The 19,744-nt window shown below is 44.5% G+C and overlaps 1 protein-coding gene and 1 pseudogene across 1 annotated transcript in view; one reads left to right on the forward strand and one right to left on the reverse strand.

Moving 5' to 3' along the window:
- LOC126337769 (serine/arginine repetitive matrix protein 1) overlaps positions 1-19,744 on the forward strand; it is a 108,712-nt gene that overhangs the window by 20,895 nt on the left and 68,073 nt on the right. Inside the window, exons 2-3 of the mRNA XM_050001500.1 lie at positions 6,514-6,675; positions 18,438-18,926. Of these exons, the coding sequence (XP_049857457.1) occupies positions 6,514-6,675; positions 18,438-18,926 (651 nt within the window). The remainder of the gene's footprint in view (positions 1-6,513; positions 6,676-18,437; positions 18,927-19,744) is intronic.
- On the reverse strand, positions 3,448-3,566 carry LOC126289564 (5S ribosomal RNA; annotated as a pseudogene).

The raw sequence follows: 19,744 nt of genomic DNA on the forward strand, positions 1-19,744 counted from the left end.
AACGTTTCCAAGTACGTTTTGACCTCTTTTGCAACTAAAGCGTTGTCGTGCTGCAAAATCACTTTTTCGTGCCTCTCGCTGTATTGCGGCCGTTTGCCTTTTAATGCTCTGCTCAAACGCTCTAATTGCGTTCGATAACGAGCACCTGTTATTGTTTCACTTGGTTTTTAACACCTCTTAGTACACGACGCCGAGCTAGTCCTACCAAATGCTGAGCATGATCTTGGAGCAGTGAATATTCGATTTGGCCGTCGACGTGGAAGCGTGGCCGGGATATCCTTATGATTCTTTGCATTTGGGTTTATCGTAATGAACCCATTTATCGTCCCCGGTCACAACGCGATGCAGAAATCCCTTCCGTTTTTGCTTCTGAAGCAACTGTTCACAAACACGCAAACGCCATTCAATGTCTCTTGCTTTCAGCTCACACGGGACCCAAGTCCTTCTTTCTGAATCATGCCCATAGCCTTGAGACGTTTTGAAATGGCTTGCCGTGTCACTCCCGCTAATCGTGCCAATTCTTCTTGAGTTTGACGCGAGTCTGCACTCAGCGATGTCTCCAATTCCGCATCTTCGAAAACAAGTCTCTCTTCCTCCACTATGCCGGTCTACGACGCTAAAATCACCGATTCTGAAGCGTTCTTTCACTAATAGAGTACTTGAGAGCATTCGATGAGACTCAGCCGCTGTGTTCTTCCTATTGAAACAAAACAGTACCCCCCTCCCCCCCCCCCCCCCCCCCCCCGCAAATGACAGGAATTAGGCTCGTAAACTGACATTTTCAATCAAGAACAATTTTTTGATGCAGATACAAATCGACTAATGTTTAAATGAGGTTATGACGACCGAGGTCCAAGCTGACGTCTGCGATCTGTTTCTTTGGACCGCTACTTACCGTTGTCGCTACCTATTGGAAAACGGCGGTAGCAAAGTTGTACACCTTGTATTTGGAGATTTGTTCAGATTGGGACGCGACCACAGTGTGGGGTGCCTGCTCCACGACAGAACGTGGGTTGTAGAAGTAGTCATGGCGGCTGGAACTACTTGGCGAGCCGTTAATAAACCATCCCTATTTACGACAGCCCTTTATTCATTTTTCTACTAGATCAGGATAAGGCTATAAATGATCCACGACACTTAGCAAACTATGTAAAGGAGCATTTTTCAAGTATTGCAGTGAAGTTACTGCAAAAATTCCCCAAAACTAACATAACACCTGTAAACAATGCTGTACTAAATACAATGATATTACTTCCAACCACAGAGAATGAAGTCGATAAAACTGTTCAAGAACTAAAACATAAAAAGTCAATAGGCTTAGATGAAGTACGAATGTGTGAATTGAAACAATGCATAGAGATTGCACAAGGCCCCTTAACAAATCCTTCACATCGGGGACATTTCCAGAGCAGTTAAAACAGGCAAGAGTAGTACCTTTGCTTAAGAAAGGTAATGTTGAAGACATAGAAAATTACCGGCCCATTTCCCTGATATCACCATTTAAAAAAATAATAGAAGCACTTATGAAAGACAGATTAATGAATTACCTGAATAAATACAATCTTTTAAGCGAATCACAGTTTGGTTTCTGAAGTGGCAAAAATACAAAGTCCGCCATAGTACAATTCACAAAAGCTGTACTTGATGTTCTTGACAGGGATGAATGTGTCACTGGCATATTTTTGGATCTTTCTAAAGCCTTTAATACAGTCGACCACAAGATTCTATTAAATAAATTGGAAGCATTAGGAATAAGAGGAGTAGCTTATGACTGGTATTGATCATACCAGTCGTATAGGGTATAAAGAGTAGAGATAACACATACTTCAAATAGATCTAAACATCTAGTAAAACACTTGTCAGAATCAAACTACATTAATATAGGGATTCCGCAAGGCTGCGCATTAGGACCAATACTATTTCTGTTATACATGAATGACTTTCCCTGTAGTGTTCCCCATGGTGAAAAAACCCTCTTTGCTGATGACAGAAATATTATAGTTACTGAGAAAACAAGGTAATTCCTTGTAGAAAAAGCAAATGAAACTCTGAAGGAAGTTTACGATTGGTCAATAAGGAATAAAGTGACATTGAACATAAATAAAACTAGTGCCATGAATTTCAGTTTGAAGAGGAAAAATGACAATGTTAAATTAAATGTATAGACTGTGTAACAAATGCAAAATTTCTAGAAATGAATATTGATTCTCAATTGAAGTGGTGTGAACACACAAAGGTACTTGCAAACAAAATGTCATCAGCATGTTGTGCCCTTAGAATCCTATCATTCATATGTACACTCAATTCTTAGCAATGGCATTCTTTATTGGGGAACAAATACACTAAATATGAACACAATTTTCAAACTCCAGAAAAGTGCCATAAGACTAATAAACCAAAAATAGTAGTCGAGCTCATTGTAAAGATCTGTTCAAAACACTGGGGATTTTAACTGCTCCGTGTGAATACATTTACCAGTCAGTTGTACACATCAAAAATAAAAATTAGTAACAGCTCTGTCCATGACCATGGAACGAGAGCTAGACTCAACTTAGATTTACTAAGAAAAAATAAACATACACAAAATAGCACTTTCTACCAATGAATAAAACTGTGCAATTCAATTATCAAAAGAGATTAAAGAAATTGCAAAAATACATTTATTTAAAAAGGCAGCTGAAAAGTAACTGTTATGCAATACATTTTACACACTAAAGGATTACTTAGATATAATAGAGTAGGGGCTTGGTAAAAGAAATGTTATACAAACAAATAATAATGATAATAAAACATCCAAATTCAACATCTTCACACTATGTTTTTTTTCATTTTTTTTTCTTTTCTAGAAATACTACTCCCAAGCTTTGCATAGAACAATACTAACACCTCGTCCTCTTTCTCACTCATTACGGAGGAAATTTTCGGTATAGCAATTTGGAAGTTGCGGTACAGAAAATGGTCCAGAGATCACCAGTGTGTGTGTGTGTGTGTGTGTGTGTGTGTGTGTGTGTGGAGTGAGCGAAGTGTTATGAAACAATGTGTTCATAGTGCAGTGACTGATAGTGAGATATGACTGTACAGTCTGGCATTACATTATATAATAAAACTAAACTAAATTCCGTCCGAACAGGCCTTGGAAGGCCCAACGGGACCGACCGGCCGCCGTGTCATTCTTAGGCCACAGGCGTCACTGGATGCGGATATGGAGGAGCATGTGGATAGCACACTGTTCTCCCGGCCGTATGTCAGTTTAGGAGAGCGGGGCCGCTTTTTCTCAGTCAACTAGCTCTTCAGTTTGCCTCACAAGGGCTGAATGGTTCAAATTGCTCTGAGCACTATGGGACTCAACTACTGAGGTCATCAGTCCCCTAGAACTTAGAACTACTTAAACCTAACTAACCTAAGGACATCACACGCATCCATGCCCGGGGCAGGATTCGAACGTGCGGCCGTAGCGGTCTCGCAGTTCCAGATGGTCACCCATCCAAGTGCTAGCCCAGCCCGACAGCGCTTAACTTCGGTGATCTGACGGGAACCGGTGTTACCACTGCGGCAAGGCCATCGGCTTTTACAGTAGCTAGACATAGAAATAGCAGTTGGCACTTTATTTAATAAGTTATTTGGAAAGATAATTACTGTATACCAGGAGTAAATCTGATGACTGTCTCTAACTAAAAATCTGTAGATGTACATGTATACGAATTAGCTTATTTTAAATTGGTCTAAACTTGTAAATATTTTGGCATGCCCTATATCCTTGGAAAAAAAATCTACGGATCAATAAAGCTACTACTACTACTACTACAGAGACGGGATTACAGCAGGCGGAAGGGTGTGGTCCCTCAATGACGCCGATGACTCCCGGCTTTTGTTGTTTAGTCTACTCCTGAAGCAGACTAGCTGGATCTCTAGTTTAAACCAGCTTCTCTCTTCAGAGGCACTAGCTAGCTATTTTCGCTTCGTCAGCTTACTGAATAAATGTCCTTTTACTCTGAATGTACTTTATTTTGGAACAATGTCAGAACTTGCCAGCCGGTGTGGCCGAGCGGTTCTAGGCGCTTCAGTCAGGAACTGCGCTACTGCTACTGTCGCAGGTTCGAATCCTGATTCGGGCATGGATGAGTGTGATGTCCTTAGGTTAGTTAGGTTTAACTAGTTCTAAGTTGTAGTGGACTGATGAACTCAGATGTTAAGTCCCATAGTGCTCAGAGCTCTTTGAACCATTTTTGATGTTTGATCTTGAAGCTGACGCTCGCTTCACTCTTTATTATGTTATTTTGCTGAGTTTCGCAAGAGCAGTTCATCGCGCCTACAGTTTTCATGTCTACGTACGTATATCACTAAGATAGTAATGTTATTTCAAAGGGTTGACGAACGTGGAACGTACATTAAATATATTCGTGGTTGCGGATATGGACAACCATCAGCTGTAAAACGGAATGATGACCTCGGACTCGAACCCGCATTTTCCGGTTGTCGCGAGCGGTCGCCTTATCGTTTGGCTATCCATGCTCGAGTCACGGGCGGACCCAAACTCCCATATGTCATCAGTCACGCATCTACGGCCTATACTCGTACATCCATTAAGTATATTCCCGTACAGGTCAGATGTTGTACTTGAAAGTCGCTTGCCTGGCATAAATACGATATTGCAGTGTCTTTTTATTCGGATTACGATAATATTCTGATTGCGTAATATGGAACGTTGTTCTCGCTTGTGTTTACTACGAGAGTGAGTAGATGTACGTCTGTATACATCCACAAAGGGCGACTGTGTAAATGTACGAGTGTAGAAGTACACACTCTAAAATTACAAACGGCTGTAATCATCTGATCGCGGTACAAATGACAGGGATTACACAAGGAGCGACGAAAAAGTTTCCGTTCGAAGGTCATATAGCCTAGAAACGGTGTACTAACCAGGTAAAATCGTCGTGAGCACTGAGTCATTCGGCCGAGCGGTTCTAGGCGCTTCAGTCGAGAACCGCGCGACCCCTACGGTCGCAGGTTCGAATCCTGCCTGGGCATGGATGTGTGTGATGTCCTTAGGTTAGTTAGGTTTAAGTAGTTCTAAGTTCTAGGGGACTGATGACCTGAGATGTTAAGTCCCATAGTGCTTAGAGCCATTTCAACCATTTGAACCACTGAGGCAATTATCACACCGACGCAATCAGTTCAAGATACTGTTTGGTAAAACCATGTCCCGCTGCATGAAGAAGTCCTTGCCTGCCCGCAGGGCATCCTCGTCCAACAGGAATCGTCGACCCTTCAAGGCCTTTTTCAACCGACTAAAAGCGTGATAATCGCATAGGGAGATATCAGGAATATAGGACAGATCCTCAAGTGTCTCCCACTTAACGTAACTTCTGTATGCAACATTTACGATTTGGAGACGTGTGTTATCATAAATCAGCAACGCCCATTCTCTCAGTTTTATTGGAAGTTTCGCTTCAATTGCAGTCGTAATTTCTCCAGTGTTGCGTAGTACCGTTCCCCAGTGATGGAGACACCACGTTCCTTGAAATCAGTAATCAATGTGCCTCAGTAGCCCGAGATCGACCAGAGGCTTGTGTCGAATCGTGACCAGCACGGAACTTGGCGCACCATTCCACAACGGTGGTTACCGATGGACGTGCTATCCAACATACATTCTTCATTCTCTGATGGATGTCTACCGGAGTTTGCCATTCGGCAGCCAAGAAAAAAGCAACAGTATGTTGGTCCTGTTTGGACGCATTTTGTAATAACGTCGCCATAGTTCACTTTTTCTCATTTTCTGCATGCACTTCAGAAGACACGCATCCCACACGAATCACTCGCCGCCATGTCGGTGCTTATATACCCGCATCGGAGGCGCGCGACGTTGCATATGCTCGTACGCTGCAGCCACGACCTCAAACGGAAACTTTTTGATCGTCCCTTCTATAACAGCCATGGTGGAAAACGGAATTGTATTTCAATTCTCTTATGTCGGTGTCGACAGACTGGTTTACTCACGGAACAAAAGCTTAGAGAACCATGCGAGACCGCTACGGTCGCAGGTTCTAATCCTGCCTCGGGCATGGATGTTTGTGATGTCTTTAGGTTAGTTAGGTTTAAGTAGTTCTAAGTTCTAGGGGACTGATGACCTTAGAGGTTAAGTCCCATAGGGCTCATAGCCAGAGCCGTGGCGACAAGGTAGAAAATCGATGAGTACCAATGCCTTGGTAACTTTGTGTATCTCATAAGAGCGCCGACATTTGCGGCTATTGTCGATTACGTTAGTTCTTGGGTATTGATAATGTAGCATCCTTGCAGAATTGATTCATCATTTATACTCATTATGTCTTGATTTCCTGAATTAACCGTTTCTCGTATAGAAGTTGTTGCTGTGCTTCCTAAACGTCCCCCGATTATGTCTTGAATTGATTTATCTCAAACACTTCGTTACCTCGCGGATTACCGCCATATTCGGGATTCATTTCTCGTGAGGTATAGCTGTTCGTTCCAGGTGCCACTCCAATGCTGTTTCAGGCAGAGACGGTACACTTCCCCGTGGTGGCTGGACCTGCCCCCTACGCACTGAGACCCTACGCTGGAGTGTACAATCCCTTCCCGTATGGCTGCTCCATTCTCTGCAACCATCCAGCCGACTTCGAGGCCAAGGATGTGGTCCGCAGGGCGAAGGACACCTGGGTAAGTACAACTGCGCCGTGTCATTCGGCTGCTCAAATAATTTCCTGAATAAATTCGACTTCTCCTGCTTTTTACCGTGGGACGCATTCAGAAAACCAGCATACACTTGTGTCATCTGTAGACTACAGAAAACGTCCGAGTGTGTAGGTCGAAAAACGTGTTCAAAATCTTGAACTCAACGATGAGGTTCAGGGATGGGTGATTAATCTATTGTGTCTTGAAAAAGAAGAACCCACGAATGTAGATTTTCTCGGCGTATAGCACTGATGAAAAACTCTGAGTTACTGTATATCCCTTGTACCTGACGCTTCAGTGAGTGCCTTACAGAAACAAGAATGTCTTTCGGCTTTGTTGGTGGCTGGAGGGCAGTATTAATGTTACATTTTTTCCGTGGCGTATCAACCACACCCGAAGACGAAAAATATGTTTAAACCTGCTAAGGGCCCACTAAAACTACAGGTCCCAGTGATATATCTATCGAACAGCGTTAATCTGGTGGCAGTCTTTAAATCGTTAATTTCAACTAGCCCTTTAGGCACAGTCTGTGTAGACGGACAGAGGAGCAGTGAAGGGGAGGCTACTACCATGCGTCGGCACACGGTGAGTGTGACTCATGTCAAAACGCGGTATTTCAACGCTGTAAACCCCAACGGAGATGCAACAGTTGTTCGTCGAATAACAAACGATATTCAAGGAGATCAAAAAGCTGCTATGTCTGTTTGTTTGTGGAAGAAGTATTCAAGTAAACAAAACTTTCAGAACAGACATAAATGTGCAGTACGGACAAATGCATCCTCGGAGTCTTTCGCGGCGGCATGTTTGAATAGAATCTTCTCGATTTTCAAGCCACATTAATGCGAATAAAATTCTCGAGCTTTCGAGATAGCCACTGAAAGCTAGAGAATTTTATTCGAATTGGCGCGGCTTGAAAACCGAGATTTTATTCAGTACGGACAAATACTACATTGTGGAGAAATTACGACGCTACCCGGTCTGATACCCGAGAACAGTTCAAATTGGAAATACGCCGGGAAAACTTCAGATCTCATGTCATACCTGTATGGGGAGGAAATGCTTCAACAGATGAAGATGCTGGACAAGCTGCGGAACAAGAAGGAGCGACTGCTGTGCTCACTTGCATTCCTGCTAAGATACTGAGACAGTAGTGTCTTGCCGCCTTTCGCCAAGATAACTCACCACATAAGGACTGCAGCGGCCAGACGCGTCATGAGACGAGCCAGCTTAGCGCTGGTAAGAGAGACAATTCATTATACTCGCCGCTGCATGGATGATATTTCGAAGAAACTGCTGGGTGTCCATCTCAGGTTATCTTCCGTTCTATCTCCCATATCGTGGGCATGGACTGATGCTGCCACCTGGACACAAGCAGACGGCGTACGAAGAAAAGGTACGAGTAAGCAGACATCGAAGTTAAAACGCCTTGTAGCACGACAGAAGACTACGCAAGAACCATCTAAGCGTACTGTCATCAACCTTACAGGAAGAACGATCAATGACGCAGCAATTCGGTGCTCGGGAAAGGACTCAACTTCGCCCCGACCCCGACATCTCTACCGATTGTGGACATTATAAGCAGTGTGGAGCAGGCCACCTACACTCTTCCAGGCAATGAAGCAGAAAAAATACGTCGTGAAACGTGCCGTGCGCTCACCAGGACCGCACCACTGAAACAGAGCATCTCGAAGGAGGAGAGAGCGGCCGTCCGCTAGTTACGCAGCGATCCTGAGTTGATGGTCTTGCCTGCTGACAAAGGCAACGCTACAGTACTGCTCCTGCACTCAGAATATAAGAGAAAAATGTACGAACTTCTCGATGACGCAGCGTACAGAAGGATAGGAGACCCAACAAGTCGCCTTCAAGGAAGAACCGTTGAACTCCTTCGCAGTACCTTTGACGGAAAAACTGTCGAGAAACTTCGACACAAGCGACTGCACCGCCACGACTGTATGGGCTACCAAAGGTTCACAAAGATGGGACACCTATGCCGCCAATAGTCAGCAACATAGGATCAGCAACCTATGAACTGGCCGAACACCTGACGGGCCTCCTTAGTCCTTAGTGGGGAAAATGTGAATCCGCAATTGCATCCACTTTGTGCAACGTATATAAGAACTTCGGCTCCTAGGTCAGGGATTTTCTCTGCCTCGTGATGGCTGGGTGTTGTGTGTTGTCCTTAGGTTAGTTAGGTTTAAGTAGTTCTGAGTTCTAGGGGACTGATGACCATAGATGTTAAGCCCCATAGTGCTGAGAGCCATTTGAACCATTTTGAACTTCGGTTCCAGGACAGCGACTTGTTAGTGCCCTCTTCACTAGGGTACTACTGAGAGACTCCATCGATTTGATAAGCAAGAAATTCGACAACAACCTAACAAGGCTCTTCGAGTTCGTGCTCACCCCAACATACTTTCTGTTCGACGGAAATTATTATGAACAGACAGATGGCGTCGCCATGGGATGCCCGCTTTCACTGGTTGTAGTCAACTTTTTTATGGAGAATTTCGAGGAGAAGGCACTAGAACAAGCCAAACAAAAACCAAATTGTTTCTTCGGGTACGTTCGTTGTTTGGCCACATGGACGGGACAGCTTAAATGAATTTCTCGAACACCTCTACTCGCTGCACCCCAACATACAGTTCACGATAGAGGTGGAGCAGGATGGTGCCCTACCGTTCCTTGACGTCCTGGTGAAACGGAAACCTGACGGCAAGCGGAGACACAGTGGATACAGAAAACCTACACACACCGATTTGTACCTAAATGCCTTCAGTTGCCACCACAACTCCCAGCATGAAGGCGTTTTGCGCACACTTGTTCACAGGGCACGATCGATCTGCGATCAGGAGAGCCTTCCAGCAGAACTGCAGCACCTCGAGACAGCATTTCGAAAAAATGGGTACAATCATAAGCAAATAAGATACGCACTCGGACAGACTGCGCCAAGAGAACAAGAAGAAGAAACAGAAGAACACAAGTCATTGGCGTGCATTCCGTTTGTCGGAAACACCTCAAGGAAAATCTGTAGAATCCTGGGGAAACACAATGTGAAATGTGTATTCCGACCCCCTGCAAAAACCTTGACCCTACTGGGTTTAGTGAAAGATGACCTGGGCCTTCGAAAACCAGGCGTTTATCAAATTTCCTGTCAGTGCGGAAAATCATACATTGGGGAGACAGTCCGCACTGTAGAAGAGAGGTGCCGCGAGCCCAAGCGCCATACTGAATTACGCCAGGCCACTAAATGAGCCGTGACTGACCCTTGTATAAAGACTGGCCATACTATGGACTATGAAAAAACAAAAATACTCTGTCAATCCTCCTACTTCTGGGACTGCGTTACTAAACAGGCCATCGAAATCCGACTACGGACGATCTAATTAATAAAGACAGCGGCCTTCAACTTAGTCAGGCTTGGAACCCTGCACTCAGCCTGGAAAGAAAGATGCGGCACCAGAGGTCGAGAACCGCCCCCGACTGCGGCAGCAGGGAGACTGCAGACCCCAGTTCAGACCCAGGCGCCGCTTCCCCCACCACCTTCAATAACCGCCGCGCCGGCCGCACCAAAGACACCAGGAGAGGAATGGTGGAGGGGGTAACGCCTAGTATATATAGGGCGCCGGAGGAACAGCACAGCATTCGTCAGGAATCACCTGAAGATGGCAGCGTGTACGTCTGCCGAAATATTGTGGAGAAATTACGACGCTACCCGGTCGGATACCCGAGAACTGTTTAGACTACATTTAAGACTTTCAAGAGACGGTTGCCTTTTGGCAAAAATTAAGACAGATTTAAAACAACTGTTAATGAAATGGACGCGCTAAATGGCACAGAATTTTGACTGAGGATACACGAAAAAGTGACAAAAGTGTGGAAGAATAGCTGCAAGGGTAATAACGACTTGCTATGCATCAGAACCGAAGACTCAGTAGTAGATGTGGTAGTTTTGCGTTATCTAGGAGGCAATATTATATTAATTATACCAATACTGAGAAGAAGCAGGACGCAAAAGAAATTGAAGAAGTGTAGATATTGCTTTAGAATCTCTTAGTTATTATTATAAAACTGAGAGAAAAATTAGAAGAAGGTGAACTAATGAAGTTATCTTACTGATTCCACATCAGACGAAATGACGCAGACTACATGACTGTAGAAGGCAGATTAGATCAGGAATTTGCTGGTTACACCAGGACACGTGAAAAGCTGAAGATGGGGGGAAGCCTTTATACGAGAGTAGATGAAAAAAAATGAATGATTACGACCAGGGAATTTAGAGCTTAATAGCTTGCAGAAACAACTGAAATTAATAGGAATATGAAGAAAAAACATGAAATTATATTAAACAACACCAAGAAGTTCTATAAAACTTTTAAACAAAGCCTCCAAATTTATCACCATCTAACTTGTGCTTCAAAAGTGAAAATGGAAAAATAGTCCTACACAACCAATAAAATAGTGAAATACTAGCAAGCTATCTCAAAAAGTCTTAAAACTTGAGGAACCAACAGCAAAAACTCTAAAACGAATTACAGTATTTACTTATAAAAACTCAGAACCCCCCCCCCCCCCCCAGCACGGATGAAATCCAAAATATGATTAAAGATTTGAAGAATAAGGTCCCCGTGTAAGAGTCTGTAACTACTGAAATGAGGAAAATTGCAGGTGCTGGAACAGTCAAGAAGCTACACGCAGTCTTTCAAAAAGTCCGGGAAACAGAAGTTATACCAGAAGATCGGAAAATAGAATCAATTCATCCAACCCACAAAAAGAAGATAAAACTGATCCAACAATTGTAGAGGAACAGTGACTTACAAAATTCTTTCGAAAGCATTACAAAACGGGCTAGAACGCCTACAGGATCAGTAATTAGGAGAGTACCAACGATGGCTTAGAAAAGGACGAACCCATATGGAACAAATTTTAAATCTGGAATTTATTATCAGGTACACAACAGTGAGAATCAAAAGCACTGATATAACATTTGTATACTTCAAAAAAATCATATGATTCGATTGACAGAGAAACATCATTCAACACCTTAAAACAGTTTGGAGCTGACAGCAAATCAGTGGCAATAATGAAAAACAAACCAACAAATACAAAATTCTAAATTAATTTCTTGGGTGAAACCTCCAAGGCTTTTGAAATCCAAACTGCTGAAAGATAAGGGCTGACCCCATTGCTATTCAGTTGTGTGCGAGAGAAGGTAATCAGGAAGTGGAAGAAAAGAACAGAAGAAGACAGAATTTAATAACTCACAATCATTGGGAGAAAAAAAATCTGAGTACTGATTTTTTGGAATTTGATGTCTTAGCTAAATATGTGGAAAATGCAACACAGGAGATAAATCTTTTACAGGAGATAGTTTCAAAAGCAGGCCTAAGAATATCATTTGAGAAAAGCAGAGTATATGAGAGGTGCGGAGGAGGCGCCGAATTACATGGAAAGAATAAAAAATGACTACAAAATTTAAATGTCTGGGTGAAATAAAGCAGTCAAATGCTTTTGACAAAGAAACTAACTTAGCAATGCAAGGAAAATAGAGGTGACTTCTCAGTTAACAAGAAACCTGTGTAACAACAAATTTACTCCCATAAATGCGAAACTCCAGCACTACATCAGTGTCATTGGACAAGAATACCTTTATGTTTCAGAATACCTTCCGTTACATGCAGCCATAATATACAGTGATTGGGTGTAACTGAAAAGAAGGAAAGAAAGACGATCAGGAAAATCTTGGGACCAAACTATGGCAATGATATATGGAAATTGTGAAGTAATAAAGAAGACACAATGTGGGAGAGAAGAGTTGTATTATATGGACATTTAAAAAGGCTAGATGATGAAAGAGTAACAAAAAGAATTTTAAACTTTTTTGACAAAAATCCAAAAGTATCAATGACGTGGATCGAAGAAGTTAAAGCAGACTTGAGGAAAATGGAAATAAAGCAGGAAGAAGTAGGAGAACGAGAAAAGTTTAAAGCAAATGTAAAAAGTTTCAAGGGCTTCCAGGAGAAAACAAAAAAACAAATAGGTGTAATATGGACAGATGAAAGAAGAGCAAGACGTAAGGAAAGAATCAAAAATTACTGAAAAGAAAAGAAAAAAGAAAGAATACGTAATTTATTTCATGTGATCCTTAATGGGGCGTACCAATAAAAAAAACGTTAAATAGACATTACATAACATCTGTGAACGATGGATCGGAAGAAACTAACAGCACAGACCATAAAAGGTTTATCAGTAGGGAGGATAGAAAATAATGAAATTTTAGTTCTTGTACGTATACGACGTACTAGAAAGAATATATGATGAATTTACAGAATACAAAATTTTGGAAGCACAGCTCTCTGACAGCAAAAGTGCTTATAACTTGGATAGGCATCGGATCGAACTGAGTCTTGATGACAGATGAGGTTACGTCATATCAATTATTTCAGCAAAGATGCTGAGCAACCGAGGTGACGCCTTTTCTTCATCCAATCACGTATCGAAACACGTTTCTTATTTTATTTTTTTTTCTTGTGCAGCGATTCCACGCAACAAGCTTTAATTCCAACACAACTGGTGCGACGTGCGTCTGTCAAAACTTTCATTTCAGACACGACTTATTAAACCACGAAACGACGAAACTGAAGTGCATACTGGTTTCGCCGTGTCTGCAGTCAAATCTGACACCATTTACGTGCAACTCATTCCACGCAACGAGTGGAGCGACCCTATGGCGTCGTGTAAACTAGGCTTAACACACAAGCAGCACTGCGTGAAATAACCAAAGAAATCAACGTGGGACGTATGATGAGCATAGCTGTAGGATAGTGCAGCGAAATTTGGCATTAATGGACTATGATAGCTGACAACCGACGCGAACGAATTTATTAAAAGCACCACATCGCCTGCAGCGTCTTCCCTGGGCTCGTGACCACATCGATTGGACCATAAACGATTGTAAAACCGAGGCCTGGTCAGATGAGTTTCAATTTCAGCTGGTAAGAGCTCATGGTAGGGTTCGTGTGGCGCACACCCCACCCAGCCATGGACCCCAGTTGGCAACAAGGCGCTGTGCAAGCTGGCTCCATAAATGTGTGGGCTGTGTTTACAAGGAATGGGCTGGGTTCTCTGGTCCACCTGAACCGATCATTGACTGGAAAAGAGGTTATGTTCGGCTACATGGAGACCATTTGTTGCCATTCATGGACTTCATGTTCCCAAACAACGATGGAATTTTTATGTGTGACAATGCTCCATATCACACGGCCACAATTGTTCGCGATTGGTTTGAAGAACATCTTGGACCATTCGAGCGGACGATTTGACCCCCGTTAAAGATTTATGGGACAGAATCGAGAGAACAGTTCGTGCACAGAATCCAGCACCGGCAACAATTTCGCAATTATGGCCGGCTATAGAGGCAGCACTGCTCAATATTTCTGCAGGGGACTTCCGGCGGCTTGATGAGTCCATGCCACGTCGAGTTGCTCCACTGTCTGCACTGACAAAAGGAGGTCCGAAACGATATTAGGTGGTATCCCATGACTGCTGTCACTTCAGGGTAATGTAGGCTTCAAGTTCCCCGGACTCACTCCTTTGATAGCATTTACTATCTACGCCGTGAAAGTAGAGTACAAAATAAAGCGTAATGTGGTAGAAGATTACTTAGCCTTTGAGGATGTTGTGACGTTGCTACATGAGGACGAATGAGAAGACAATGGCGGTACTGGAGAAGCGTGCTGAAAAGGCAGAAAAGCAAGACTCAGTTCGGAATAAGACTTAGCTACGATGTATAGAGCCAAGCTTCCGATTCTTAGATGCGAACATAATAGACAAGTTGTTACTGACGAACAGGAGCATCATAGACAGATATCTTCAGCGACTGCGACATTCTACAAAGGCAACTAGAGGAAAGAAGGACTTATCGAGGACCGCCAAGCTATACATTATATGTCTATAATCATAAATACTGCGCTACATGCAACGAATACGAACGCCTTGGGAGAAAGAGCTTGTATCCCACTGGAGAAGCACGAACAAACGATCTTGTATTGTATTGTATGTTAACCGGGGGCCTAGAAACGATGGAGAGGCTCCGTCCCCGCGGCAGCCGCAGAGGTCCACAACCCCACGACGACTACCGCAGTCCACTTCACCCCTCCGCCGCCCCACACCGAACCGCTCCTTCAGGGTTATTGTGCGATTTGGCCCCCTGTGGACCCCCCCCCCCCCCCCCCAGGGAATGTCTCACACCAGACGAGTGTAACCCCTATGTTTGCGTGGTAGAGTAATGGTGGTGTGACATAGTGTAGCTTAGGTGGAATAAGGGGAACCAGCCCGCATTCGCCGAGGCAGATGGAAAACCGCCAAAAAACCATCCACAGACTGGCCGGCTCACTGGACCTCAACACAACTCCGCCGGGCGGATTCGTGCCGGGGACCAGGCACACCTTCCTAGTACGGAAAGCCGTGTGTTAGAACGCACGGCTAACCGAGCGGGCAATAAACGATCTTAAGAGATATGTGTGCAACAACGATTATGGTGAAGTCTCAATACACATATCAGGACAGCGCCTGTATAGAGGGTAGAACCAGTTACAAGCATGGTATGGAAGAGATGAGTGAGTTTTACCTGGAAATGAATCACGAGGATGAACGAAAACGTATTGACCAGGCAGATTTGGGGCATATGATTAACACTGAACGATTGGTTGCAGGGAAGGTTGAAATACGTTCAAAAAATCCACAGAGAGCAGTGAAGGATAGGTCCCGCTAGAGGAGAACGGTGGAAGATCGTAGGTGAACTAATAACAAGATCAAAATCAAGATATGGAAGGAGAGAGAAGAGGGAGAAACGAGCGAATATGGAACTATTGGGAAGAAAGAACGTGTACTGAACAAGTAATTTCTGATACTGAAGGGTCTAAAAGAAATAAATAAATTGCTTATCCTTTCGTTCATTGACATACCCAGTCAAGCTATAAAAAATGTCATGACACAACCATCCGCTGGTGACCCACGTGTGGTAGACAAAAAAGTAAATAGGGGAAGTCTTAAGGCTTTATTATTTTACTAGTAAAGTACCAAGTGTTGTCCGTGGACTGATATATTCCAATTCTACTCTTCCATCTCCTCCTTTTCCCTCTCCTCCACACCTTATCTCTATCCACCTCCTCCAACCCTATTCTCTGTTCATCTCCTGCCCCTCTCCCTGTCCATCTGCTCTTCGCCCCTCTATCTGCTATAACCCCCACTTTTCATCAGCTCCTACCCATCTGTCCGCCTCCTCAACCCTCTCCATCTCCTCCTGCCCCTCTATCTCCTCCTCACCCTCTACATCTCCTCCTTCCCCTGTCTCTGTCCATCTACTCCTCCGTGTCCATCTCCCCTTCCACTTCTCTGTCCACTCCTTCCCATCGCTCTGCCACCTCGTCCTCCCCCTATCTGTGTCCATATCCTTTTCCCCCGCTCTGTCTCTTCATCTCCTTCTCCCCCATCATTCTCTGTCCATCACCACCACCCCAACAGGAGCGAGAACGAGGCATCAACATGAGCGCCGTTGTCTTCAGCTCTATGGATCTCATAGAGGAACAGAGCGAGCTGAGTTTCGCAACATCTCTTTTTGTGGAATCCATGTTGCTTTTTATAGAGGAGATTTTGGTTGCCCGAGAACGTCATGATTCTTGAGCATAAAACATTTTCCATAGTTCTACAACAGACTGACGTGAGTGACACAGACCTATATTTATGAGTATCTCTCCTGTGACCCTTCTTGAAAACGTGTCGTTAGATACCCCTCGTTGCACCATAGAACTACGATAAACTTTGTAAAATCTTCTAGGTATCATACTTGGTCCTTACGCCTTTCCAGTACTACGCGACTGTGGTTCCTTTCTATCCCGCGATCGGTTATCTCAATAACTGCCATTTCGACGTCCCTGCGATGACTGAAAGGAGAGATCGTGTTAAGATATTTTGCGGTAAAACAGTTTCGAAAGACCGAATTCAATATTTCGAGCTTCTCTGTGTTGGCTTCCGTTTCGTTGCCAGTAAGGGACTTACGAGAAGAACACGGCAAGTGCCACCACCCGATTTCCCAGTAACTTCGGTCAATCGAAGAGTGGACAAGATAAGCAAAGACGTATCTCGGCTTATCTGTAGATACTCGTTTCTGAGAAAACGAAGGTCAGAGTTGTCGCCGTAATTTGTATGCCTTTTAGCAGGCAAGTTGTTGAGCTGAACCGGTGGTACAGGGCTAACGTCACGGTCTAACACCTTCGCGCACCGTCTTCGAAATTTTTAATTTTTGTTTTATTTAATTTAATTTATCTACACACGTTCATAGAAGTTTACTACAAAAATGTTTATTATCAAATTGAGGGGTACAAGGGGTTTATATTAACTGTAAAATTGCAACTGGGTTTTACTATGAGTGTCATACATTTTTACGTAATATAGGTGTGGCTGGTGTTTTCAGGGGTTACAGTCTTTATAAATTCTCATACTCATATATTCTATTCTTAAATCAATTCTTATACTGATTCGTACATTTTACTGTTACGTTTATTCTTCAGAAAGATTCGGCGCATTACCTTTGATGACACCGATGGTAGAAAGATTGGAAATATAGAAAGTCCGCACACGCATCACACGAAGACAGATTTACCACAGTGATATGTCTTCGTACGAATATCACTTCGGATGGAAACTTCGTTAATAGTGTTGAAGATTTCACGCACTGGCTATAATTTCGCGGCAAACCACGTAAAATGGTTTTCCAAAAGCTGGCACTTTAATTTGATTGTGAAGCAAAATACACTACAGGACTTGTCTGCCCCCGGTAGCTGAGTGGATTGCCGGCACGATAGCTCAGCGTGTTCGGTCAGAGGGTTAGCTAGCCTCTGTAATAAGAAACTGAGTAAACGGAACAAATTCAACGAACAATATGGAACATAAAATGAGATTAAAAAAGTGGTCAGCGCGACAGAATGTCAATTCTAAGGGCCCGGGTTCGATTCCCGGCTGGGTCGGAGATTTTCTCCGCTCAGAGACTGGGTGTTGTGTTGTCCTCGTCATCATCATTTCCTCGTCATCGACGCGCAAGTCGCCAAAGTGGCGTCAAACCGAAAGACTTGCACCCGGCGAACAGGCTACCCGACGGGAGCCCGTAGTCACACTTGTCCAGTACTACACGAATTTCACTGAAAACAATTTCAGATAATTTTCTCAGTGTTTATTGTTCTTTTTAATTCCTTTACCAGACAGACAGTTTGTAGAACTGTGAGGACAACGTTATTTGAACGTAGGTTGAAAAACATCTACGGACACGAGAAGACAAATGAAAAAAAAACAACAGTCGGGTTTAGAACACGGGGTGCAGAACTGCGAAACCGCAACGCTAGCCACTGTGCCACTACTGTGGTCGAACTTACCATGCCCTAAAAGTCTTACAGAGTACCTAGGAAAGATAGACCCTCGTTTCCTCAGAAACGGTAGATCATCTGCAGATAAGCCGTGGCACGTGTTCGCTTATTCTGAACCCTCTTTCGCTAAGCGAAGTATCTGGGAAGTCGGGCCATGGCACATGCCGTGTTCTCCTCGAGAGTGAATGAATAGAGAATTTCGAAGCGCTTACTGACTTTGCATAAGATCAAACCTTCTTAGGGTATTTTACGGAGATCAACTGACGACATATTACTTTCAAAGTGGCCGCTCCTCTCCTTACGCTCTATTTTGGCTCTGTCGGTGTGTGGCAGGCGAGCGAGGGCCGTGCGGCGCTGGCGTACGGCGACGGAGAGGCGGCGGTGCCGGAGGAGCTGTTCCGGCGCTACACGGACACCGACTCGCGGCCGCCGACGCCGGCGCCGACGCTGGCGAGCGCGGGGGCGCGCGGCTCGGGCCGGCGCTGCGTCACGCCCGACGCCGCCACCTCGGCCACGGCGTCGGCGTCGGCGGGCTCGGCGGCGGCCCGCGGGCGCTCCCGTTGCGGCGGCGGCCGCACGCTGCTCGTGCTCGACCTGCGCCGGTCGCGCAGCCAGGGCGCGCTGCCGCTGCCGCCGCCCTCGCCGCCCACGCCGCCCCCGCACCTGCCGCCGGCGCCCGGCTCGCTGTCCTCCGCGTCGGCGCCCGCCTCGCGCTGCTCCAAGGCCAGCTCCCGCAAGCGCCGCGGGCCCGCCCCCGCAGCGGCGGGCCGGGGCTCAGCCACGGCTCCACCCCCTGCCGGCGAGCCGCCGCCGCTCCACAAGGTTCGTGCCGTACTCCTTCCCTCTGTTATACCTAGCATTCTGCACGCTGGTGTGGCCGTCCGGCCTGCACCTACACTGCTTCAGAGGAAAGTATTTGCCGGTTTTCATACAATGATCCTAAATCGTTAATTACGTCATTTTATGCTGGCAACATGCTTTCTTCCTCATATTTTTCAGTATTTAAAGAAAAACATAACGGAAATAAAACAAATATTTTGAAAACCCCCTAAAACACTCCATTTAGATCATTTGACGCCTGTGACGTCACTGCCTAGTACACTAGTCCTATTGTTGTGAAGCTTGTTCACACTGATATCTTGTTTCGGAATTTACGTTTCGGAAAATGAGTTCAAAATGGTTCAAATGGCTCTGAGCACTATGGGACTTAATATCTGAGGTCATCGGTCCCCTACAACTTAGAACTACTTAAACCTAACTAACCTAAGGACATCACACACATCCATGCCCGAGCAGGATTCGAACCTGCGACCGTAGCAGCAGCGCGCTTCCGGACTGAGGAAAATGAGTTACAAAGTGTGTGTAGTACCACATTCTACAAATACGTCTACAGAAAAAGCCCTAAAAATTGTTTTTACGTTTTCTAAATAATGAGATGTTGCGTAAAATGTGGTTGCAACTCCCTCGTAAAGGTCCAAACACGATAGTGTTCACTATCTCACGTAACAAACAACAAAGTGTTCAGATTGAGTGTTTACTTACATCGAATTGAACGTCACAGAAATAAACACAGGTGTTTATTTCTGTGAGGCTTAATTCGATGTAAGTAAACACTCAATCTGCACACTTTGTCGCTTGTA

Source organism: Schistocerca gregaria, chromosome 1 (genome assembly GCF_023897955.1).
Source record: "Schistocerca gregaria isolate iqSchGreg1 chromosome 1, iqSchGreg1.2, whole genome shotgun sequence".
Taxonomy (NCBI): Eukaryota; Metazoa; Arthropoda; class Insecta; order Orthoptera; family Acrididae; genus Schistocerca; species Schistocerca gregaria.